The sequence below is a fragment of the Amphibalanus amphitrite genome, unplaced genomic scaffold (assembly GCF_019059575.1).
Source record: "Amphibalanus amphitrite isolate SeventyFive unplaced genomic scaffold, NRLGWU_Aamphi_draft 002097F_arrow, whole genome shotgun sequence".
Lineage (NCBI taxonomy): Eukaryota > Metazoa > Arthropoda > Thecostraca > Balanomorpha > Balanidae > Amphibalanus > Amphibalanus amphitrite.
The window spans coordinates 41853-67285 of NW_024883590.1; the positions used below are offsets into that span (position 1 = coordinate 41853).

Sequence of the window (25433 nt, forward strand, 5' to 3'; positions counted from 1 at the left end):
GTTCCGTATTTTCTAGCTCACTTCCACATAGATCACATTCTGTGCTTTGTCCAATGTGTCTTTTCCTGTCATTCAGTGGGAGGGTTGCATTCAGGGAAAGCTGGCAGCTATTTAAATGTATTCAAACACTGCGCATTTGTTTCAAATAAAACCTGTTCTATAAATTCATCCAGTCTATGTAAGCGAACGCAAGCACCAATCGCCGGCTGTCTTGAGAAAAAATGTATGTGCTGTCAGCAGGTTGCCTAGCAACTGCAGGTTTAAGCAGCGCGGTGAAGTTTTGATGAATGTTACAATCCGGCAGGACCGGACTCGGATAAATTGATTGTGGTGGTCGCTTTGGGGATGATACCTGCGTTTTTTCATTGCATTTTTTTTTTTGCCACAATAAGCTGAGAAGCCATAGTCGTTGAAGTCTTCATCTAGCGTTACAATGTCAGAAGTAGAATTTTCCACAAGGGCATATTGCAAAGTCATCCTTCATGCAGCAAAATATCCTCATGAAGCTGTCAATGGGATTTTGGTGTCAAAAGTAAAAGATCTGGAAGGTTCAAATGATGTTGTCTTCGTTGATGCCATACCACTGTTTCACATGGCATTGGGCTTGACACCAATGACTGAAGTAGCACTGGAACAGGTATGTTGCAATGTTCCGAAGTTTGTCAAAGTCAAAGTATTAATGTGCTGTGAAATATCTGCTTTGAAGGGGTAAAATGATTATCAAACTTTGATATTGAAGATTTTCCCATGTTTTAGAGTGTCAATTGCTATTTGTCTATTCCTACTCAATCATATACTCAGAAGGTTTTTTAGAAAACGATGTAATCCCACGCCTCCATAATCCCTTGTCATTCATCCCTATACGAGTGAAAAGACAATCCCAGTTACCCATTGATGAGGTACCTACTTATGTTGTTCACTCAGAACTCTTCTTCTTCTCAGTCAGTCAACAGTAGGATGAGGATATAAACTGTGTTGCTGAATGTTTATTTGAACTAATGTGTTTTTTTCAGATTGAGAGCTACTGCAGTTCAAATGGCTTGAAGATAACTGGATATTATCAGGCCAATGAGCACTACAAGAACACCAAGTTAGTCATTTATTTTGTCTGTGCTATAGCTGCTTTGATAAGTTCTTAATTGCTTGTTTTGCAATTTGTTACTTACAGTATACATATTAGGTACCGTAAAATGGGGTGTTAAGGGACAGTTTTGAGGTGTTTTGTTATATAACTCAAGAAGGGTTGGAGATGGAAGCACCAAATTGTCAGCATTTTATGTGGAATTTGGTGCTTTACATGCCTGCCACATTAAAGTTTTTAAGATTTATACCTGCATATAATTTTTTATTATTTTTCATCACTGTCCCTTAGCACCCCAATGTGGGGTGTTAAGGGACACCTATATTATTCCAAGAAATGGTCATCAAATGCCCACAATTGGGGTGTGGAAGGGCACACAATTTATTTATTGAAATGTTTTGCATATTCTGTCACAAAACAAGTCAGGTTCATTCACCACTAATGACCTTTTTAGCCAATTACGTGTAATGCAGTTTACGCTTGTGGAAAATGTGCTAATTATAAGGTAAACAGAACCAAAAAGTAATCTTCTGTCATCAATAAAAACCCATGTTGAAGCTTATCACTTTTCATTATGTTGCCCTCTTTGTTTTAGCCATTTTATGATGACATCACATTTACTTACATCAGTCTCCATTGACCCATCATTGTAAAAGAGAGTGTTGAGATGTTTTGTTACATAACTTAAGATGTGTTAGAGATAAAAGCATGAACTTGCCAGCATTTTATGTGGAATTTGGTGTTTTCCATGCCTACTTAATTAAATTATATTTAGATATTATTTTTTATTTTTTCTTCCCTGTTCCTTAGCACCCCACATCCACCTCAAAATATGCATGTATCCGGAAAAGAGGAAGAGGATGATGAATGAATGGGTGGATTTGCACAAGCTTTTCAGGAAACATGTGCAATACATGTGATAATATACCTATGCATTCATTTTCCCTGTACACCCACTAGTTTATGTGGTACACACAGAGTTTTGGAGATGTTTCAATTTTGTGAAAATGTAGCATGATATTCAAATCCATTTTTGAACCAAATCACTCGCATGAAAAACCATACCATTTTCTCCTATGGTCAAGAGCAAAACAGTGTCAACTACCACACTGAAGTTTTTATTGAACCTTCTCAAATTAGGAAGTTAATATGACTCAAAGTTTTTCCCATGCAACTGTCCCTTAACACCCCACTGTCCCTTAACACCCCATTTTACGGTACACTGTTCATACCTTGTGTGCATTTTGGTACCTATTTTTATCTGCTTAGCCTATCATGAAATGATGGTAATGCTATGACAAATGACAATAACTGAGTGTATTTTTAGGAAATATTAGTGAGCATCTGCACTCTCATGACAGTGGTACTTTTTGAGCCATCATTGTTTGCACATCTCTTTTCAGCCCCAACTTTGTAGCCAACAGAATATGTGAGAAGATCTCAGAAAGGTTTGGCCAAGTTCATTTAGCAATGGTGAGTGTCAAAACCCATTTGTTTTCCACTTTTTTTTTAGTTAATGCTTGTTGGTAAAGAAGGGAGCTTCACGGTCGAATAGGACAAGGGGGTAGTGAAACATCTTTGGAAGATAAACATACCTATACATCTCTAATTTTGAGGTATTGACTTCTTGAAAAATCAATGGAATGGTTAGAACTACATATACCTATGTAAGAGTAGTGAAAAACCTATTGCCACAAAGTCAGATATGAAACATCCTGGATAACAGAATACATTCGTTGATGATGTCTAGTTTCCATCACTTCCATAACAAATGGTCATTCACCATGGCATCGATAATCGTCAGGTGGACAACCGTCGGCTGAGCCTCGACATGGCGTCATCGGCAATCATCATGAAGAACAGGGACAAGGCCAGGTATGAAGCTTTTTGTTATCAATTATGTGTCTCTAGTTTATATAATGGCGCTCTTAACCCGCGCACCGACGGGGGTCTGCGCCAACTTCGCACCGACGGGGGGGCGGATGACCGCCCCCCCCCCCTGAGATCTCGAGAACGAAGCAAGATAGCGACAAGCGGTAAACGGCATCGGATACGCACGGCCAAGATCTACAATTTTTACTAAGGTCATTTTCAGGTCAGGTCAAAGATGACGTCACAGGGGTCGAAAAAGTCAAAATGGCGGCGCTAGATATGGAGAGAGTTTTTCTCGAATAACTTTCGAATTAGTCAAGATAGGAACAAACTAAGGGCATCATCGTGATCCTCTCGTCAATCCGCATCGAATGATATATATGTTGACCTCGAAAGGTCAAGGTCAAAGGTTGACCTCAGGTCACGTGACCTCGAGGTCATCATGTATATCATTCGATGCGTCTTGACGAGCTGAGCACAATGAGACCATCCACGCGTCTGTATCTTGTTCCTGTACGGAGTTATTGGCCAAAAACCTTTGGTGACCTTTGATGACGTCACATGACCTCACAGCTGCCCAACAGCAAAACAGACCTCAAGGTAGTGAAGGTTGATCGTATATGAAGTCATGTAAAGTAGATGGGGCCGTTCCGACCCGTTTTAGTGGTAAAAACAGGGAGTTGATTTTCCCCCATTGACTTAAAGGTAGTGTGCCACCTTTGAAAGATTTCCCATTTTATTTTTCCTAGGATAAGAAGCTTCTGTTTTTACCTAATATCGCAAAAAAAAAATCAAAAATGGGCCTGGAATAGTGCCTTTTTCGCCTAAAAGTTTTTCGGTTTTTAGATATGTATAACAACTGTAGTGGGCTCACCTGCAAACAGGCGTCGGGCAACAATCGCGAATGCGGCGCACTTGTGACAATAAGCAAAGGTCATTATAGTGTTACGACCATACGACGTACGGGAATGAGTTATCAGCTGTCTAATCGTAGACAACACAATGTCGAGCCTTAAACTGTAAGCCCGTATTGGTATTGTTTCTTTTATTTGGCTGTCGAACATTATTTATGGTTTGAAATATGATTTTATGTAAAATAATTGATATGAAAAAGCCGTCTTATAAGTTATGACCCCATTTCACCACACGCAAGTGGCAGAAATGACAATGATCAGCTGACGCATTTTTCTTGGCCGAAGTCAGAGCGCGCGGCCCGACGCACCACGCGTATTTGGAAATTCCGACCTCGACGAGCATCAGAAGCCACCTAACAGGCGTGTTCGAAACCGCAGGAGCTGATGATGAACGGGTTTATCGAAACTTGATTGGATGAGCATATCGGTAATAGCGATTTCAGTGTGTGCATTTATTGTTCATAGTGGTGTGAAATGTGGTTGGGGTACGACCGACAACCCGTCGGGGCGAATTTCGCACTGGGGTACTCAAAATTTGAAGAATTTAAGACGTTTCCATGAGTTTTGAAGGTATGGATAAGTTCTAAAAATCCGGTTCTCCTTATCTGGGCCATTAACTCCATACGGTCCAAGAAAGCTGGCACACTACCTTTAAAATGGGGAGGTCGCGAAATTGACCTGACCTTAGGTCACCGATATCAAAATTCCGAGATATACAAATTGTAGCTACTAATGACCTAATAATATCCTGCGACTTTCAAAGGCCTCCGACATCTACTGTAGCTGTGGCACGGTGACAAAGTTGCAAAAAAGTGACTTGAGGTTGGGTCATTCAAAGTGACCTGGTGACCTGACCTTAAAAGGTAGGAAGCTCAAACTTGCACACCATGTGTAAAATTGATGAGGTTATAGTCATACCAAATTTCGCGGCGCTACGCGCCGCGGTTTTCCCGCTATTCGCGAAAAACCTCAGGGGGGGGGCGGATATCCGCCCCCCCCCGTCGGTGCGCGGGTTAATAACTTCTTATCTGTGGTATTAGCACTGTGGTCTCTGTTAGAAATCCCGCTTTACAAATTTGCGCAGTCGTTCTGTCAATTCTTTAAAAAATCACAAGTCAGAAAGCTCCATTTATTCGTTATTACCTACGCCTAGCCTAATACTGTGTCACACCTATCGTGACTACGTCCGCTAGGGTTTTACATGTTGCATGACACCTGTGCAGTAAAATAAAACTCATCCGTACTCATTTTCTCCGGCGAGAATGCGGTAACCGCTCGTTACCCCGTTCTGATGGTTCTCTGCCTGACCGCAGCGTGGCGCTGGAGTCGGACAGCACTTGTGTGGCCGCCTCGTGCCTGCTCCAGAACCGAGCCTACCGCCTGCTGGTCGACTTTGACAACCACCTGGACAACGTGTCGGCCGACTGGCGCAACCCGGAGCTCAACCACGAGATCGACGCCGTCCTGTAGCGTGTGAACGGCTATAACGCGCCGATAACAGCTAACGGCAGACGTGTCTGCGAAGACCACAGCGGCGGTAACCATGGCAACCGTTGTCATGATGACAAGCAGTGAGTCTGTACACGGAAAGTGACCTCTTAACGGAGCTGTGGGGGCAGAGAGATGTCGACATCTCGATGTGTTCTAGAGGCTATGAACTGTCTCCGATATCCATGAGGGGATGAGTGAAACTACAGAACACGTGTTGTCATACTATTTCGCTTAGGACGGATATGTTACCATTGACCATGTTAGAATGGGGCGTGCATTTTGCGCAGGTTTTGTGTTCATTCGCCCATATATGTGATTATATGTAAAGTAGTGAGTTCTTTTACGGATTCCTGAATCGAATCAATGCCAATTCGTCTGCGATGGTTTGCGTAGCTAAAATGTGAGTTTTCTTATTCAGTCCGTTCTTTGCGTATGAGTTTTGCATGGCGTCATTTGTAGCAATTGTGCTATATGCTCGTTATGTGTAAGTATTGGGTACATTATGTGTGGAATGTTATTGACGACCTAAAATCAGTCATGTTCTGAATCACCCGGTGATTGTACGGTTTGGTGAAATATAAACATCTGCGGCCATCTCCTTGGACTTTGTCAAAAGTGTCTAAGGCACTTCCTGTTGTGGGCTGGCCTGAAGGCGAGGGCTGGGGCGAGCACTGAGCAGTCTTTGCCACCGAAGAGCATCAACTCGTGAGACATCCTGATGCAACTACCGTGGAATGGCCTGTAAATACTCGTGAGGAATGCGGACTGTTGATAATTCAGTTCATCGGTCTTATGTAAGGCAGCGATCAACAATTTGCACGCGGAAATATGCAGTTGCGTACTACTGGTATGTCGAGCATCGATGTTCGTTTCCCATGTTATGATACACCCAGAATAAAGTGCGGTGCAGCTGTCACAGCGTGGCAGTAGCTCTACAGCGTCACTAGATAGTCCTTCGGTGCCCCTAATTTATCCCACCTAACAGAATCATTTTTATTTGGCAATCACACCTCTCCCAATTGCAAGCACAAGGCTTTCTTGTACCTTCGTCATCCACTGGCCATAACCGAACCGTGGCATTTCCATTCACCTAGTGTGTATGCTCACTGGTCCTGATTGTCCTCCCGATTCGCCCGCCCTGTCTCGGCCTTCGTTTTCCGCGGTCGATGGCAGTGGCGATGAGGTCTCGCCAGCGACCCGCTCTGGTCCTCCTGACGCTGGTCCTAGTGTCGGGGCACCCCACCCAGCAGCCGCCTCCCACCGCCGCACAGCAGCCACTGTCCGCTGCCGATCAGCAGCCTTCGCCCACCGCCCAGCAGCCGCCGCCCGCCGCCGCCCACCGCCGATCAGCAGCCGCCGCCGGTCTCTGAGGAGCCAGCTGACCAGCCGACGCTCCCAGCAGACTCCTACCAGCCGTCGGCAGCCGAGCAGCTGTCGGCGCTGCTGAACCCGCTGGTCGAGGGCGCCGTGTCGCGCGCCCAGTGCGGCTGGCAGCTGGGGCAGCTGGCCGGCCGGCTGGAGCGGCTGCAGGCGGGCGCCGACGCCGGACACCGGGCGCTGGCCGAGCTGACGCGACAGCAGCTGCGGCTCGACGCGGTCGTCAACGACGTGACGGCGCTCCAAATGGCAACGCTTACCGCTGAACAAAACTGCGCCAGACCGGTCACAGTCCCGGCCATGGATCCCAGCTCGAGCTCCGTAGGACTGGGAAAACCGACTCGGGTACAACACCAGAGCCGGTGCCGACTGCCGACAGACCCCGTGTCGGAGTCGGTTCGCGCTCCCTCTGAGCAGCCGACTCCTGACGGTGGAGCCATGCTGTCTGAGACACCTCTCCAAGTGACGCCAAGCACTGCTCCTGAGACGGAGCCGAGATGTGAGCCTGGCCCGTCGCCGCTCCCGGCGGAGGCTCCCGTCTACCAGGAGCCGGCGGAGCGCGCGTGCGCCCGCTCCTGCCTCCAGCTGAGAAACAGCTCGCTCGGCGTCCCCGGCGACGGCGTCTAATGGTTCACCGGGCTGCCGGTGCCGGTGCTGTGCGACTTCAGCCACGACGGCGGCGGCTGGACGCTGCTGCTGACGGCGGTCTCACAGAGCGGCTGGGATCCGCTGAGCGTCCTCGGCCGCAGAGAGCACATACATTTTTTAGCAGCAGCTATCATCAATGCATCAATGAACTTTACCTGACTGGCTTGATGCTGTTTTAGGGGAGGCGAGCGACAGTAATTGGTGGGGTACGATGGTGACTCACGTGTCCCAGAGCGCCTTTAATCACAGTGGCTGGATTCACCCGGGAACGCGGGATTCCGGTAACGTGCTCTACTGGATGAAGGAGGACGCACTGTAGATGTGACGAGTGATAACGTTCGGTGATTGGTTATTAGTTCGGCTTTTGACGTTTTAATGCATCACACAATGCTAGCGAAGCGACGACTAGCATCAGCCTGTAAACCCAATTGTTTTGAAATGTGTCCTAAAAGCAATATATTTTTTAGCAGCCGCTATCATCAAGGCATCAATGAACTTAACCTGACTGGCTTGATGCTGTTTTAGACAATTTAATGACAGTGCCTAAAAATCGATCTTGTTAGAAGCAACCCATGCTTAGGCCGTGATTTCTGCTTGGAATGAATGTGATATACCTTGCGATGTACCTATGTACCCAGCTTCTTATTCCAACTTCAAATGTTGATGACACTAACAGATGCATTCATGCGTTTTTAAACGTATATTGCAAAGTGCAGACACGAAAATACATCCCGATACGTGCGACAGACGGCCAGATCGACCAGTTCAGCCACGAGGGGAACACTGGCGCTAATCGAAGCTCCAGTAGGGTTTGGAGCTGGGCGGGTTCTCGATGAACGTGTCCTGGCAGTGCTGCGTCCTGGTCGCCGTGCCCGGGATGGTGGCCGTCTCATTGATCCAGTCGAGGAACGCACTGACCCGGGTGAACGTCTCGGGGATCACCTGGGGATCGCCGCACTCGCCGTAGCCGGCCGAGACGATGCCGACCACTCGGAAGTGGCCGTACTCCATCAGCGGGCCACCCGAGTCGCCCTGCAGAACCACAGCGGCAGTTACACACGGCGAGCAGTCATCTGCAGCAGACCTTCTGACCAGACTGCAACCCACTCGGTCCGGAGTCGGACACCGGCAGACCTCAGTTTCCCTGACATGCTGTTTATCAGGGGCGGCGGATTCGGGGGGGCAGGGGGGGGCAGCTGCCCCCCCCCCCCTGGCAAACTCGTGGGGGGGGGGGGCAAAAGTATCTTTTTGCCCCCCCCCCCCATAATTTGTGACAAAACTTAGACAAGAAACATATACGGCCTGATTATTCTGTTCGATCATCTGAAGATGTAACCAGATGCCCATATACTTTATCATACGTTGCCTTTCATGACAAGTGTTCGCGTTCAATTGAACTTTTCCTCTCTTCAACCTAGTTTTGGAGGCATTATAAGCGTCAACGTGACGCAGCGGCAACCCAGACCTTCAGTGACCGCTTACAGGGGCGACGGACACGGAGCGGCAGAGGAGGCATCTTCCCTAAGAAACTTCGGGAGGAGGGACAAACGTATATTCTTGCCCCTCCATAATTCGTGCCCTAAACATGAGGAACATTTCCATAGCCTGATATTGCAGCTATGCGCTCCTACAGTTTGTCCAACGGTGCCTTTTGAATATGTGTAAATGCTAACCATTTCCGCTTTATACATAGCATTTTTTGTCTTTTCAGATTCGATTTAGAGATATTTTAACCCGCGCCCCGCTGGGGGGGGGGCAGAATCTGCCCCCCCTCCCGTTTTTCGCCAATTACTTCTAAACGCGTTACGCCAGCGACGTCAAACTTTCAGTACCTTATCATACATCAATTTGACACGTTCCCTGAAAATTTGAGCGAAATCCGTCGGAAAATTTTTGAGAAATTGACGTTTTAGTGACGTCATGTTCGCCATTTTCGCCTCAAAAACGGCAAAATTTCAAACGCCGCTAACATCTTCATTTTTAAAGGAATCAAGACGTAACAAAAAAGGTTATACGTGATTCTACTTTGTCTATCAAATGGCTATCTCGATTTTTTGAAAATTTTGGATTTTGGCCAAAATGTTTCCAAAAAACTGACTTTTTTGGGAAAATATTTATAAAATCCAAAATTTTGAGTTTATCGAAAAAACCGGAATATATGTCAAAGAAGTGGTCTACGTGCACCTACATACCAATTTTTAGAAGAATCGGTTCAAAAATGTGGGAGTTATTCAAAATTTTATGACGTCACGACACACAAAAATTTTGAAAAATGATTTTTTTTGGAAATTCTAGACCTCGTACGGAAACAAAAATAGCACCATTCGATTCGCCGTGAAAAACTGCATCGGATAGACACCTTTTTAGACCTTAACAACCAACTTCAAAATTTGACCTCACTTGACCTGACCTTGACCTGACCTCGACCTGAAATTCATCCAGAGGTGATCCATATCACTTATTGAGTGTGCCTATTGAATTCCATGAGTAAAATGACCCATAAAACATGTGTCGCACATGCCCTTTTCTATATTTTGTTTTTGGTGACCTGACCTGACCTGACCTGACCTTGACCTTGACCTTTGAATGACATTGTGTGCAACGAATGTTGTCTTGGTAGTCTAAGAACACGTTTTGGGCAATCAGTCTCAGTCCATTCTTCGGCAACTACGGTGCAAGGCCGATACTGTAGAAACTTGCATTTTGTACCCTTGACCTGACCTTGACCTGACCTCTGACCTACTTAAGCAAAAAAAATTGGACTCTTAAGATCCGCCTTGTTGAGAGCTTTCGATTGCCGTTTTCCCCGTCTTTCTACGACCATCGGTTCGGAAGTTAGACAGGGGGGGCAGAATCTGCCCCCCCCCCCCCCCCAGCAGGGCGCGTATGGCTGAATAGCCCAGCGGGGCGCGGGTTAAGTGTGCAAGAGACGCAACTCACACCCTCAATGGTCGTTTGCCGCTATTTTGTACCTATACATGAATGCCAAATCGCAAGCGAGCGGAGACGGAAGGGCTAGCCACTCGCTTGCGGGTAGTTTAGGACTGATGAACGCTCGTAATTAGCCACTACCCTGATTTTTTTTTTTCGAGCGCAACAGTTTCCAGTGCAAGTAACATGATAAACGCCGGGGTCGTACTCATTGACCACATTGACCAATGCACGGTATGACACCCAAAGGCCAGTCATCAGAGATCTGCTTTGGGCATTCGGAGGCTTGTGTGGGGCCAGTGTAAAAACTGGATGTTCACAGTTCAGTATCCGCTTTATTTCAGTATTCACTATTAAATAAGTAAAAAATAACGTTGGAAACTTTTGAGGGTTAGGACACTGATCATTAGTGGGCCCCCCTCTGGCTAAAGAATATAGAGCATCGAACACGAAAGAAAAATCTAAGGCATTTTGGAAAAATGAGTATGCCCCGCAGCGTCCGATAACTACCACCTTCCAGTGGGTCAAGCCAACGGGGTCCAAGTTTATAATGGCATTTAACGATAGCACCAACCTTGTCTCACTTTTCCTTGAAGTCTGTTCCGAATGGTTTCGGCGACAGACTGGCTGCACTGAGGTCGTTTGGTATGTGCAACTGTAATTAAAGCCACCTGAGGCGCCCTGACACCAGGCTGAAGCTGGGTTGGAAATGCTTCGTCTTTGCAGATATCACTGGCCGCTGATTCTCGAGTGCCTGAACCGGTAGATGTCTTGGCAAAATTTGGTGTGATAATTTGGACCTTACCGCAGTCAGTGCACCCTAAAGCCCTAATAAAGAACCGCCCCCCCTCCAGAGCTTCTGGATTCCCGTTCCAGTCCACCGAATTCCTTCACCATAGTCCGCTGCTCGACTCCCTCACCTCAGCCCTCCGTTCCCAGCTTGACGAGCGTTTGGGCCTTAGTTAAGTCTTGCTGTGGGCTTATCTGTAGGATAAACCCATCGAGACAGCCCGTCTCGGTGAGCTTAGTTGGCGAACTACTGCCTTGGGGTGGGTTTCTGGCGGATTGCTGTCCCAATAGGTTTAGATGCGACCGACTGTCTCTGAATGTTTGAGCGGTCTCCTCCCGCTATTAGCTAGTTTCAGTTGATATCTGTCTCAGAAATACTTTTTAAAGGAAGGTTAAACGGAAATCGAACGTAAAATGAACAGAGAAAATGGTAACGAGTTAGGGGAAGGAGGGTGAATTGCGCCACCTTAAAGAAAAACGCTAATTGTAAGAAAAACGCTGGAGATATAAGCATGCACTGGTAACCATCTCAAAGAGGAGCTCATTGGCTACGATTTAAGAGCCTCCCGATCAATAAAGAATGTTTCGTTTGCTTCTGACAGCTGCTTTTTCAGAAACATGCAAAAGGGCGCATTTGCCAACAACTGCTGTAAATTGCGCCAGGGGGATGGCGCAATTAGAACCCAATTGCGCCCTATACTTTAACATGGCTAAGTGAATGAGACGGAATGCATACAACCCAGTAGTCTAATGTCATTGCGGCTTGCTTAAACATTTATTATGTTATTCAGGCTGGATAAATAATGAATGTAGATATACATCGCGATGTTTTTTGCCCAGGTAGATAACTTGACATGTGTCCGTACGCTTGTAAAAGTGCAACGAAAACGTTTACTGTAAATGACTAGATATATGTGAACGTATGCGCCGATCCAGTTAAATTTTCACTCGTTTCTCTCAAAATTAATAATTTTTATCGTTTTGAATTTTATATGGCATCAGTTTTTACTTTTCATCATAGCTGTCACTTCTCACGCCTGAGTCCATGCTGAACATGTCGTATTTTGTCAATTACACCACAAGTCGTAGCCTAAATGGCAGCTGCATTATAAGTTTGACGATAGAAATAATTTGCGGACTGACGACAGCGGACTGCTCCCTTGCCTGACATTAAACTCCTTCTTTATTGCAATCAGTTAATGATGCATTCTGAATGGCTACACCATTATTCTATTTGCGCCCCCTGGCGCAATTGCCATGGGCGCAATTAAAATTGAGGTACTTTTTAATAAAAGCATAGAAGTTATCATAAAGATGTTGCAGGAAGTTTACGGTTTCAGTGAAATACAATGAAAAAAGGGTTTTTCTATCTAAATATCACTCTGAAAATCACACAAATATCGCAAATTTTTATAGCCAACGGTTCAAAATACTGCAAAAAAGTTAAGAAAACGCCATAACATCTTTGATGGCGTAATGAGCCTTGCTGATTGGCTTCATCGGAGTGTTTGGGCCATAAAATGAACAATCCAGTGGTGAAAATAATGTTTTCGAACACAAAATTCTAAACATGCCATTGAATCCGTGGGAATGTTGGTGGGCGCAATTGGTTAGGAGGGCGCAATACACCCACTTTCCCCTACCTCATTGAAGAATAGCGCTCGCCTACTTCAAAAGGTTCGGCACCGTTCTTCAAATCTGATTTGCGATCGGGTTATGCAAGATTACTTCACTACTCGGGTTATGGGCTATGGCACAATTTTTCCCATAGGAGTTTTTTTCTAACTCAGCAATACGAAAATCGTTATACCTATCGTCCACTGGCAGATCCAGGGAGCGGGCATATAAAGCAAATATTTACTCCCCCTCCCCTTGCATCGCCCGAAATAGACAAAACGTACATACCTTATGTTTCCTAATAATAAAACTTTTATCAGAAATTCTTTGCTTCATACTATTCAGCAGTAAGGAATCGAAATCCGAGGAGTTTTTGGATTTTGGACACTTGGGGGGGGGTATGTCCCCTACAGCGTCGAAAACGCCTTTCTGGATCCGCCTATAGACATCATCTCGGCTGGGATCTTGCCCCCCACGCCAAAATCGAATCCGCCGCCACTGCTGTTTATGCATACTTTGCAATTTAAGCTCGACACGTGTTTTTTTTTTTTTTAACGGAATATAGCTACTGAACCAATGCCCTTGCACAACAGGGAAAACATGCTGGGACTTTCAAAAATGGCATTCAAGCTAAAGACGATGATCCATTTTATGCGTTCATGCGTCACTCACATCGCAAACGCCGTCCATCTCCTCTCTGGTGACCGCGCAAATTTTCTTTTCTTTTTCTTGGAGAGGAAAGAAATCATTGTCGACAAACTGTTTGTAGCACTCGTCTACACTGATTGCAGTCATATCCAGTTCTGCGAGAATGGCTGAGGGAAAATGATGCCACCGTTGGGTCAGTTAAGAATGCGGCTACCTTTGTAGTCTATCCTAATGGTTAGCATAGTGACATAGTCCATTGAATATAGCAACCCTCGTACATGTACTATGTACATAAAGTTAGCATGAAATATAGTAAGAACAATGTGGCTTGAACATTCAATCACAGCGCTTCCCAATCAATTGCTCACTGTAAGCTATAGTCCCAACTGATTGGAAGTTATAACTTACAGGCCCAGTCTGTCACTCACTGGAGGCATGGGTCCAGCTGACCCCTCACTGGAGGCTATGTGCTCAATCAAGTCACTCACTGGACGAGTAGCCCCATATCCAATCAGTCACTCACTGGAAGCTAGCTGAAACAGACTCCGCATTCAGGAAATCGCATGTGAGAGCCTACTCAAAAACATTCCAATTCTTCACGCATTAATCGCATGTGTGCGGGAGGTGCGTGCGAATGATGCGAGCGTGCTTCCATGTATTTGAATGGGCTCTCCCATGCGATTTCCTGACTGCGGTCTGCTGAAGGAGTCTGTTTCAGGCTATTCCCGCGCCGATAACTCACGGGCTGCGTATCCCCAGCCGGCGACGGTGACATTCTTGCCGGCCAGGTCCCCGGTAGGCCCGTGGGGCAGCGTCACCGTGCACACCACCGGAGAGAACTGGACCTCAGTCGACAGACGCAGTAGGGCTATGTCGTTAATATAGGAGCCGTTCGCCTGGAGAAGAGAGAGAGAGAGAGAGAGAGAGAGAGAGAGAGAGAGAGAGAGAGAGAGAGAGAGAGAGAGAGAGGGAGAGAGAGAGAGAGAGAGGGGGGGGGGGGTAACGTCACGCAGAAGATATTGCTCGCTTCTATGTATTGACGTAAAACCGTCTAGTTATTACCGTTTAAACCTTATCAACCGTTTTATATCTAATTGGCACATTCCTCTTTCATTAAATATTGAGCGGAAGTTAAATATTATATCGTACACCTATTCGTCATATGCAGGGTCTCGATTTTACGCATCCGACTTCAAGAAGATTTTGTGATATCGAAAGGAGCTTCGCAAAATATGTGAGCACTGGTATCATTTGTATGCTCCCTTTATGATCGAAGACGTCATATATCCGATGAAGAAGGGGCCAAAACGTGTTGTCTTCTATGAAAGGCTCTCCGTTGTACTTACGACAAAGTCTGGGTGGTTGAAGACGCGTTCCACTTGGTAGTCGGTGTGGTTACTCTCGGCATCGGTGCCATGATTAAACTCTCCCAGACGAACGGTAAAGTTATGTCCGCTGCAACACAGACGATTACACACACCTCAGTTATTCAATTAAATTGGAGACGACATTACACGGATAGGACCGTCGAGGATGTCACCTTTGTGTGACATTAATTTAAAGCAAAATATTGCAGACTGTCAAACGATGTCATTCTCATTCGTTTGCTTTGGTATAAGTAAAAATTAATGTAGCTTTTACTGTTGACGTGGATGAATTTTACGTATACACATCAATTCAATACAATACTGTTATTTGGAGGTAACCGGTAAAGCAATTATTTGTTTGCATAAAAAAAATCATAAGGAAGTTGCCTCTCCATCGTAACAACCTGTAGTGTGAATCCCGGCTCGTGTAACGGCACTACACCTCGATCTTAGGTCTCTGGATGGTCCGGTGCGGGGGGAAGGGACATGAAGCACTCACTCCCGGAACGGTTTGTCGATCGTGCAGTGGGCAGCCGTCATCACATGGCGGGAGTCGATCAGAGACCCGCCGCACATCGGCTTGGGGAAGACGTCAGACTCGGTATGTCTGCGCAGCATAGCCTGAGAACGCAGAGAGCGCGGAATGTACCAGAGAGCGTGGAATTTACGGGTAAATACTCAAACAATCAGTTTTTCGGTAAACCCGCCACACACTTCGCGAAATTGCTTCGTGGTTGTCATCCACCTCGACCTGACTTTACAAATCATAACCTCTTTTCAGGTATAGCTTAATTGAAAGCCATCGACGCAACTTCCGCCCTCCGAGACCAATTCGCGATTCATTGTTTTAATTGGTCTACATGCAAGCCATTTACCACAGTATAGGTAAGGTACATACCTTTCTATCGACTATACCTGCTCTGTAACAGACATGTTATTATTTGTGGATGCAGCTGTCTAACTATCAATCCTGCGAGACCCTGACTCACCATCCAGGGCCATCGGGACGGCTGGGCGAAACCGGGGAACGCCGAGAAGTGGTCGGTGGCAATGCGACCACCCGAGATGTCCTGGGTCTGTCCGACACCAAAAGGGTGTCCGCCGACGGGCGACCGACGCGGCAGGAACCGGGTACCCTCCTGGGAGCCGAGAGATGTGTCATCGGTATGTAGGTATAGTTGACTACAGAACTGATGCTCCACTCGGCAGAAGCTTGACTGGACCGCTAAATTGTGCCGTTTATCACGCAATTAAGCGTATCTATGGTGAGCGTTGGGTCACAGCATCACACTGTGTCACTGAGCTCGTGTGTAGCGGCACAGCCTACCACTCCAGGCAACTGATTGCCTGTGAAAAAAGGAGCTTCATTCAGCATTCTGTATTCAACTGTACGTCTGCGGAGAATGAACTGCTTGGTAAATAACTCAGCTCACTTCCCGTGCTAAGTAGTATGAGTCTAAGGTTCCTTTTACGAGTACTTTATACGGCTACGCGTACCCATTTGTTTGTACGAATTTAGCTTACTATCTAAACAAAAGCAATAACATCATGGTTAAAATGCAAACTTGTGACTCATAATTTTAGGAATGCAAGTACAAAACATATTGCACTGCACAAAGTATTAGGTCACTTCATACTTACGACATTGGCTTGATAGCTGTGCCTTCCTGGTTTGGAGCGCTCTGGAACATTGGCGAACGGTTTATACATACTGCACGGTTATGACAACGAGAGGAGCATGGCCTTTAGGCATGATTTAATGCATTAAACGCAGTAAAGACATATGATTTATTGATGAATTACGGTCATGGTAGTGTCGATACCAAAAGGCCAAAGGGGTGTTTAACATTTTGAAGTTTGGTTTGACCACCTCGTTTTGAAGTGTCTGCCTCTCTAATTTCAGTTTTTCGCAATATTGTGTAAAAGTAAGGCACATGAATTTATTTATCGGCAGCAGGAGAAAGTGGAATATTTCGGCTGAGGCTAACGAACAGACACGAAAGCTCGGGCTTATTTTACCGGAAAGGGAGCCCATCATTTCTCACCGAGTGCACTTACTGATGCGGGCGGCAGAGACCGTCGGAGGTACCGCCAGCAGAGCCGCAGCTATACCAACCAGCGCCACCAGCCAGCAGAGACGGGCGCTGCCCATGACTCCCGTGTTACTGTATACAGTACGTGTGATCTGTATTCCTAGTTCACGGTGCGGAGAGGTGCCTGTTGACCGCTGGAACTGCTGCAGCCGACAACCGACCGTTCAAAGCGACCCAGACTCGTCAACTCGGCCTGGTGTGCACCCCCCCCCCCCTGCCTGACCGCCTCCCCCCCCTTGCATCCCCTCGTCACCCCTGCGACCCTCCCCTCTCACCGAACATGGAATGGAACACGGCCGCTGATATAGGGGACTCTCCCCGGCGTGGGGGCTCGATTGCTGTAACATTGTACACCGCGAACAAGGGTCGGTCTCATCGGTCTGGTCACTGGTGCCGCTCCCATCTGTCGGTCTTTTCGTAATTTGTGGTGTGAAAATGCAAACTGAAACGGTCCCTTTATTAGAGCATAATTTGTACATGTTCCTTCAGCTGAATTTTGTAAGGAGGCATCGCACAAAACGCATTTAGCTATAAGTCGTACATAGCTTCGAGTTGTTTTTCTTCATGAACAAATTGACACTTTGTCTATGATGCTTGTGTTACGTTTACAGTGAGAAGAATATAAAGCGGCCACGACCTTATTGTAGAGTGCAACAATATAAAATCTTATCTTTAATCTTCCCGTATTGTGTAGTGCGGCACAGCATACCTTTCAGCCGAGTGTGCAGTGCGGCACAGCCTACCTTCCAGCCGAGTGAGTATTGCGGCACAGCCTACCTTCCAGCCGATTGTGTATTGCGGTACAGCCTACCTTCCAGCCGAAAGTGCATTGCGGCGCAGCCTACCTTTCAGCCGAGTGTGTATTGCGGCACAGCCTACCTTCCAGCCGAGTGAGTATTGCGGCACAGTCTACCTGTCAGCCGGTGTGCATTGCGGCACAGCCTACCTTCCAGCCGAGTGTGTATTGCGGCACAGCCTACCTTCCAGCCGAGTGTGTATTGCGGCACAGCCTACCTTCCAGCCGAGTGTGTATTGCGGCACAGCCTACCTTCCAGCCGAGTGTGCATTGCGGCACAGCATACCTTCCAGCCAAGTGTGTATTGCGGCACAGCATACCTTCCAGCCGAGTGTGTATTGCGGTACAGCCTACCTTCCAGTCGAGTGTTCATTGCGGCACAGTCTTCCTTCCAGCCGAGTGTGTATTGCGGCACAGTCTACACTGAGAAAACAGTGTCCCGATTTTCGGGCTCAGAGACCAGTTTTCGGGCTAATGTACCATATTCAAAACAGACAGCACATTTCGAGAATACTTTCTGAGCTAGCGCCACATGGGCTCATACGATCCCTTAAATCGGTATCATTGATCGCAGAAACAGAGCTCAGTCAGTACCCATTATCGGTGTCAAGCTCTAAAACTAGTCTCACTATGATACCAGTTTTCAGCCTGATCCCCATTTTCGAGCTCACCTGATTCCAGTTTGAGGGCTCAAATTGTGTGGTGAAGCCAATATTAGGGCTCACGTCATCGCTTTTCGGGGCTTTGGTAAAAGCTGGATTGCGTCAGCTGGCTGGCCAGCTGGCGACGCACGAAAGGTATTTAATTTTAGATATACCTAAGCGCGGTAGTAGGATGGACATAAATATTTCAAATGGCTTTAAATGAAAAATTGATTGGTAAATATTCATTCTTTTATATCTAGCATTGATATGTAAGAAGCTCTGCTAGCGCCACCATACGGCGCCAGCTGGCAAAAAATCCAGTTAATACCAGAGCCCGCTTTTCGTCCGATGCAGCCCCTCCTCCCCCCTCCCCCGTGTCCAGCAGCTGCGAATAAGACGAAGCCGCGGACAAACTTTTTTTTTTGCTCGGCCAGCCTAGCGCCAGTCTCGAGCGGTGGGACAGTTAACCGGCAATTTTGGCCGGGATGCAAAAGTTACGTTAAACCGGTTTATGTTAACCCGGGAGCAAATAACAACGTGGGAGCCTATCTTAGGTGTGGCAAAGCTAACGGATTACTTACTTGTTGCCGAGGTGCCCAAAGAAGGTACTGGAACCGAAAACACAACATTGGTTCATGTATTTATTAACATTCATACACACAGTCATACTTGTGCAAGGTGTCAGTGTTCGGTTGTGGGGTGTAATAGCCAGGGAAAAAGTTCTATGAACTGAAAAACCCGGCGCCTATTACTTCGCAACATGGTTGTGTATTCAACATGAACTGCAAGGAGTGCAGACGACATTGCCTGTGCTAACTTAACGTCTCACGGGCAGCGCCGCGCTCTGACACCCTGGTCCCAGAAGCAGCGGCGTTTCTGACCGCAAATCGCCGGAGAGCCGGTCGGCGCCGTTGAGGGGACTGAGCAGGCCGCTGCCAGCTCCACCTTCACGTCCGCGCGGCGCAGCTCGGTGTGCGGCGGCGGCTCATCGCGCGGGCCGCACCCGTCCGTCCGCTGCACGAGCCGCTTTTCGATCCGACAGCGCAACACCGGCACGCCATTGTGCTGGCTGAGCGGCGGCAGCGGCACGTAGGCAACAAAACAGTAGAAATCGATGGGCCTGGATCGGCGTTGCCAGCAACGCTGGCAGCGGCGCGGCGGGAGGCGCCAGTGCCGCCGTCGGGGACGTGTGCCCTTCGCTGCGCTCATTCGAGTTGGCCGGCCGGCCGCGCGGCGTAGTCCTTTTGACACGGTGCGAGAAGAGCCGGATGAAGGTGGACTTTTTATTGGCGTTGCTGGTGCTCACGCCGCCGGCGTCCAGTTTGGGCGGCAAGTCCGAGTACCAGGAGTCGGACAAGTCCCGCGCGAACGCCGCCAGCCGGTCGTCGTCACTGCTGGCGGCGGCCCGCCGACGGCGCTGCCTCAGAATCGGACGAGTCGGTGGTACTGAGCACCTCGCGGGACGGGTAGCTGGGAGTGGGCCGGCCGCGGCCCCTGCCAGGCCGCGCCACCTTCACCGGCGCAGCCGCCTTCAAACTGCCCTTGCTGGGCGGCGGGTTGGTCGGCGGAGGCGGCAGCGGTGCCTCGACGTCAGTCCGAGTCGCTGTCACTGGGCGGCCGCCGCGGAGACGGCTTCTGTTTGACCCGCAGCCGGCCTGGGCCGGCTCGGCGCCCTCGGCCGGCGGCGCGCGCCGTTTCGAGCGTTTCACCTTTTCACTGTTACTCTCGCCTGGTCCTCAGCGTCGAGCGGCTCGGCGCTGTTCGGTTTCATGTGGCCCATGCTGCTGGGAAACTCGGGTGGGGACAGCTTTCTGACTGGAGTGCCGTCGAAGATGGAGGAGACGGGGGTGCTCGCAGAGTCCTTGCCCAATGCCCATGATAGAGCCGAGGCTCCACTGGACGCCCAGCTTAATCGGGCTATCGCCGCCCTCCTTCTATGGTGGATTCTTCGGCCCCCTACAGCCACTAGGGCCATCATATACTCCCAGATGGCGGCACCTAGGGGATGAGGGGGGGGGGTGTCTGGGCCACTTGTCCACCTCGTGGCGTCGCCAGCGACGCCTGCGAGTCGGAGCAAATGATTATGGGGTCTTCCTCGAAGGACGGGTGCTTCAGGAGATGTTGCTTTGCCGTTTTGGGCGCCACCATCTCAGATCGGTAAATGGAGCAAATCCTCCCCGCCGCCTCCCGCAGTACCAATGTTGTACTGTCTGGGTGCTCGGTGAGGACCCCAGCGCCGCCTTCCTATTACTCCCCCGGTCGCAGACCCGTCGACCCAGGCCCACGTCGCACGCTGGGGGAGCGCTCCCAGTCACGCCTCCGCAGCACTCCTCCTCGCTGTCGCGGACGCCCCGATCGGCAGCAGGTCCAGGTGGACCGTGACGCCGTCTGTTGGCGTCTACGGGGGCAGTCTCGTGGATAAGCGCGCCTCGGCGGGCAGCGCCACTCCAGTGGTCCCACACCGCTCCCCCGCGCTCTCTCCAGCCGGTCACTGACTTCAGTCACGGTTGGGGGGGGGGGGGCTTCCGCCACGACGCGGCGGGTCCTCCGACGGGAGGGAGAGCGCCTTCGCCAGTAGGCGCGATGCCAGCGCATCCCTCCTCATCTCTCCATCGGCACGACGCCCGCCTCGGCCCTCACGGCGAGTCTTGGAGCATGGAAATCGGGCAGCCAGTGATGACTCATGCCACCATCAGCATCTCCGCCTCCAGGACGCCAAGATGTGTGGCCGCAGCCGCAGGCAGCCACGCCGACCCCGCTGCCCGCATGCCCAAGTAGTCTCGAATCGCTGACACCTCTCCTGAAACAAGAGTGGTGTCGTAAACTTAAACCCCTTGCTGGAGCCCGCCAGCCGCGACAACACCGCCACACCAATTTTTGTGACCCCGGAACTTCCGTCCCGAGCCTTATTTCACGGCACGATGCTACAGTGCGCTACACGTATTGTGGTATTCAGCTTCCATGGAAACATCAACTAATTTGGACGCTCAAACATGGGAGTCAGGAGTGGTTAAGGCCCAGAGCGTTCTGTCTGGTTTATAAAACCTTGGCCAGCAGATGTAAACGTGCTTTTTGTATAAGTGGCTTAATTTTGACGCAAAAGGGCACTAACCTTCGGCGCAAATAATGCAGAAATTTTAGCGCAAATTGCAAAATAGCTTGCGCCGAACTTCGGCGCATGACGGCTTCACGGGCGTCCGGCGTACCATATGGATGTTTTCCTGTTTGGGCTGCAGGTTTTAGCTCTAGGTTTTAGACTGTAGGTTTTGGGTTGGGTTGGGCTGGGCTGGGCTGGGCTGGGCTGGGCTGGGCTGGGCTGGGCTGGGCTGGGCTGGGTTGGGCTGGGCTGGGCTGGTTGGGGTGGTTGGGTTGGGTTGGATTAGGTTAGGTAAGTTTAGGTTAGTTTAGTTTAGGATAGATATGAATACCTATTTTTTGTAAGTTGAATTATTTTTTTCATTTTGTAGCATCATATGCCTTCCATCTTTGAACTGCCATATTCAAGCACCAGAATAAGTATGGACTTGAACCTTTTCCAGTCTGGATGCCTGTATGGAAGTTGTGCAAAATCATGCAGTTGAAGGTATTGTAACCACAAATAAGAGCTCATGACTCAAGTCTCAACTTGTCCATAATTGGTTATCTTGATGTATACTTGTAGACCCTTCCTCTTACTTGGCACACAGGCATGGTGTCACAGTGTTCTAAAATTGGATTTCAATTGGGTGTCCCAATAAAAAAAAATCTGAAGACAAAATGAGATAGATTTAGTCTTTCCGCAAAACTGCATAATGCCATTTTTACCTCAGATTTTGTCAGAACCTTCACAGGATCTGAAATGAAATGATGTAGAGTAGATGCATCAACTGTCAAGTCATGCGTAACCTGGCAGCTGGCTGTTGAATCAAACTTTTGACATATTTTTTTAGCAAAGATGAAATAAAGCCACTTGTCATATTTTTAGGATGAAAACATTTTCCCCATCATGTGTGGTTATTCACCTAAAATTCTGAAACATGGAACAGTGTCATACCAGCATTCCATCATGTCAACCAGCATTCCGCAGCATGTTAGCAGAAGCAGCAGCATATTATAAGTATATGAAAGATCCAAATAGGTTGTAGGTTGGTAGGTATTGGTACTAAGTTTAACTTAATAGGTTAGTAGGCAAGGTTAGGATTAATTTTAGTTGAGCATCAAGATAACCATTACGAACAAGTAACAAAATCCTTACCTACCCTTGAAAGCATTGCTTCAATCACATCATCACGAAGAACCAGACAAAATTTTTGCACATTCTTACACTATTTGACATCCTGAATCCAGATATGATGCTTTCATGTGGCGCAAATACAAGAAAAACGAATAATCAAACCCGTGCGTATTCGTATCAACGGCGCCACAATTGTAGATCAGACCTTTTCTGAACAAATGCCACCACAATTTTAATTGATAAGGGATTAAAATGGCATGAGCATCAACATCTTGATTTTTTCTAAAAGATAGCGATAACTGATAACTAATAACTTACCATTCATTTTGAAATCACGGCGGTAGGTACACCAACACATGGCACTGAAAACAGCAAAAGACGGAATGGCGGAATGTCGTATGGAGCCCTAAAACGCAGCTCGAATTGAGCCCGAAAAGGAAGACGAACTGATGCCGCTTTCGGGGCTAATGTACTTTGAGCCCGAAAAGGGCGCCTAACTGATCCCGATTTTAAAATCATACAGATTTGAGCCCTGTTTTGGCACTCATATGAGCCCTTATTCAAAAATGTTCTCAAAGTGTTTTCTGAGTGTACCTTTCAGTCGAGTGTGTATTGCGGCACAGTCTACCTTTCAGCCGAGTGTGTATTGCGGCATAGTCTACCTTCCAGCCGAGTGTGTATTGCGGCACAGTCTACCTTCCAGCCGAGTTTGCATTGCGGCACAGTCTACCTTTCAGCCGAGTGTGTATTGCGGCACAGTCTACCTTCCAGCCGAGTTTGCATTGCGGCACAGTCTACCTTTCAGCCGAGTGTGTATTGCGGCACAGTCTACCTTTCAGCCGAGTGTGTATTGCGGCACAACTTAACTCCCAGCTGAGTGTGTATTGCGGCACAGCCTACCTTCCAGCCGAGTGTGTATTGCGGTACAGCCTAGGTACCTTCTGTGATGATGCCCCCCTGGGGTCCGGAAGCGGTGGGGAGTATGTTTTCAAAAAAAAATATTGTTTAATAAAATTTCGTTCATCGGGGGTGTTTTCTGTCCGAGATGGTTGCCGACCTGCGCCGTGCTCTGGAACGACCTCAGGTGAGTGTTTTCGGCTGGTAGATCCTCAAATGGTTGATTAATGAGTTGATTTTCTTGCTGTTTGATTTCTCTCCTGTTCAAACGTAATTTACACACCCATTTCCAATTGCTGATCGGTCCGTTGGTTTCAAGCTGACCGATTCCTTTCTGCCACCGTTCCTTGCGCCTGGGGCTCGTCACAAACAATATTTATAATGAGGCTGGCTTGTCGCTTGTCAACATATAGTCTTCACTGCCTAGGATGGTATCTGTCTCATAAGGAATTTAGGACACGGATGTCTCCCCAAAGCATATAATTTTGATGCCTCCCTTGAGGACATAACCTGAAGCCACCATCTGATACCTGATAGCTACCCACCATTCTCTCCCTTTCTAATGCCTATCATCCCAAAGATAATCGAGTACATCCCCATTTAATGTCGCCCTCAATGCTGAGATTAGATCTCCCGCTGGTCCTTACACTATATGACGCATACCTCAATCTCCCTCAGACTCACGCTCTTTGTCATACCTCTCTCATCCCACTACAATAAATTTGATCCCGCGTCGACCTCTCAGTCCCTCCCAGCAATTGTTCTAACTCCCTCCAGCGGTACATATCAGGGACAATAAACGCAATTTGTTCAATAGACTCCGTGATTAGTGTAAATTTCATCTAAGCTTACTCTTACCTCCCAACGACTTATCGCGCCCCATTCCAGCATTGGAATCGTGTGTGCTCTTCCTAGCACCTCTTGGGCTCCCTGGCCCAATATCCTCGAACACCTACATCACCTGACCCTGATTACTTGTCTAAAGGTGCAACGCAGGTAGCGATTACATTATTAGCGTTCGTCGATGGATGTGATTGGTTCAATCAATCTCTGCCGGCCCACTCTCTTCGAACACCTACATCATTTGACCCCGATTACTTGTCTAAAGATCGACGCGGGTAGCGTCAGTTATTAGCGTTCCTCAGTGGCTTATGATTGGTCCGTCAACCTCTGCCGCTCACGGCACATCTCTGTTTCCCTACTAAAACCCCGCGGCCGGACGTTGGTTACTGACCCTTGCAGCCCTTCTGTGAGAGACCGTCTTACGCGTTTTCACCTAACGAACCGGTGGACACAATCCTGCTGCCCGGCGACCGCAGTCTCACTGGGCTCATAGACAGGTACCTACTCCGTACTCTCATGCAGTCATGGCACCCGCAAGTGGCGCCTTTGAATCATTGACCGGTGTGACTCGAAGACTCCATGACTGAATCTATCCTACAATTTTATCCGACGCCGTGGAATCCTGTCCTGCAGATGTGTGTTCAAGCGCGTTAGCGTCATGAGTGATACATGCTGCGATCCTTTCCGACGGTGGACTTACCTCACCTCATCCTGGCGGAATTACCCCTTCGCCTCAATCTATCACCTTCGTATTTTGTCACTCACCTTCGGCGGAGTTTCTCCCTCGTCCTGTCTCTCTGACTCACCTCTCAGCTTGGGCGTCTTATGGCGTTCTTTGTTCTGATATCTGCCTAACATATTTACTTACTTACTCCGTAACGTGAGACAGTCCAATCCTAGAAGACTTAGACGTATCAACAGAGTCAAAAACACATGAAAGTGTTGCAACATACCTCCTCTTCGGCTAGCATCCATCCTTAGATCTTTTCCTCCTTGTGTAATTCCGGTTTCAATATCTATCGACCACTTCAGAGTCACTCCTTCTGTATCTCCTTACCTGTCTGATCCGTAGATTCCCTTCAGTCCATGTGCGCACCACTGCGCGGTACGAGTCAATTGTTACCCGCGACATGAAAAAAAAAATCATTGGATAGAGAAATCTGCGCCGCAAAATACTCAGCCATCTACTACTCCTTTCATCTACACGATATT

At 48.1% G+C, this 25433-nt stretch overlaps 2 protein-coding genes across 2 annotated transcripts; one reads left to right on the forward strand and one right to left on the reverse strand.

Annotated features, from left to right (window-relative positions):
* The first annotated feature begins 285 nt into the window (after positions 1-285).
* Positions 286-5954, forward strand: LOC122376321 (ER membrane protein complex subunit 8-like). Its single transcript, XM_043356136.1, has 5 exons — positions 286-637; positions 1014-1090; positions 2485-2554; positions 2886-2956; positions 5181-5954. Exons 1-5 carry the CDS (start codon positions 434-436, stop codon positions 5335-5337), a joined length of 579 nt encoding a protein of 192 aa, XP_043212071.1. The 5' UTR covers positions 286-433; the 3' UTR covers positions 5338-5954.
* A 2110-nt stretch (positions 5955-8064) lies between these two features.
* LOC122376320 (proclotting enzyme-like) lies at positions 8065-25354 on the reverse strand. The gene is made up of 8 exons (XM_043356135.1): positions 25279-25354; positions 16377-16417; positions 15725-15874; positions 15235-15356; positions 14715-14823; positions 14111-14264; positions 13393-13535; positions 8065-8415 (listed from the first exon to the last, which is right to left on the reverse strand). Exons 3-8 carry the CDS (start codon positions 15725-15727, stop codon positions 8173-8175), a joined length of 774 nt encoding a protein of 257 aa, XP_043212070.1. The 5' UTR covers positions 15728-15874; positions 16377-16417; positions 25279-25354; the 3' UTR covers positions 8065-8172.
* Positions 25355-25433: the final 79 nt, after the last annotated feature.

What these genes read in the sequence shown, in the direction of transcription:
- LOC122376321 (XM_043356136.1), top strand. Translation starts at nt 434, where the DNA reads ATGTCAGAAGTAGAATTTTCCACAAGGGCATATTGCAAAGTCATCCTT. An exon ending in GAGCACTACAAGAACACCAA is followed by an intron (nt 1,091 to 2,484) that starts GTTAGTCATTTA and finishes ATCTCTTTTCAG; the next exon opens with CCCCAACTTTGTAGCCAACA. An exon ending in AAGAACAGGGACAAGGCCAG is followed by an intron (nt 2,957 to 5,180) that starts GTATGAAGCTTT and finishes GCCTGACCGCAG; the next exon opens with CGTGGCGCTGGAGTCGGACA.
- LOC122376320 (XM_043356135.1), bottom strand. An exon ending in ATCGACAAACCGTTCCGGGA is followed by an intron (nt 14,824 to 15,234) that starts GTGAGTGCTTCA and finishes TCTGTGTTGCAG; the next exon opens with CGGACATAACTTTACCGTTC. An exon ending in TCAACCACCCAGACTTTGTC is followed by an intron (nt 14,265 to 14,714) that starts GTAAGTACAACG and finishes TCTCTTCTCCAG; the next exon opens with GCGAACGGCTCCTATATTAA.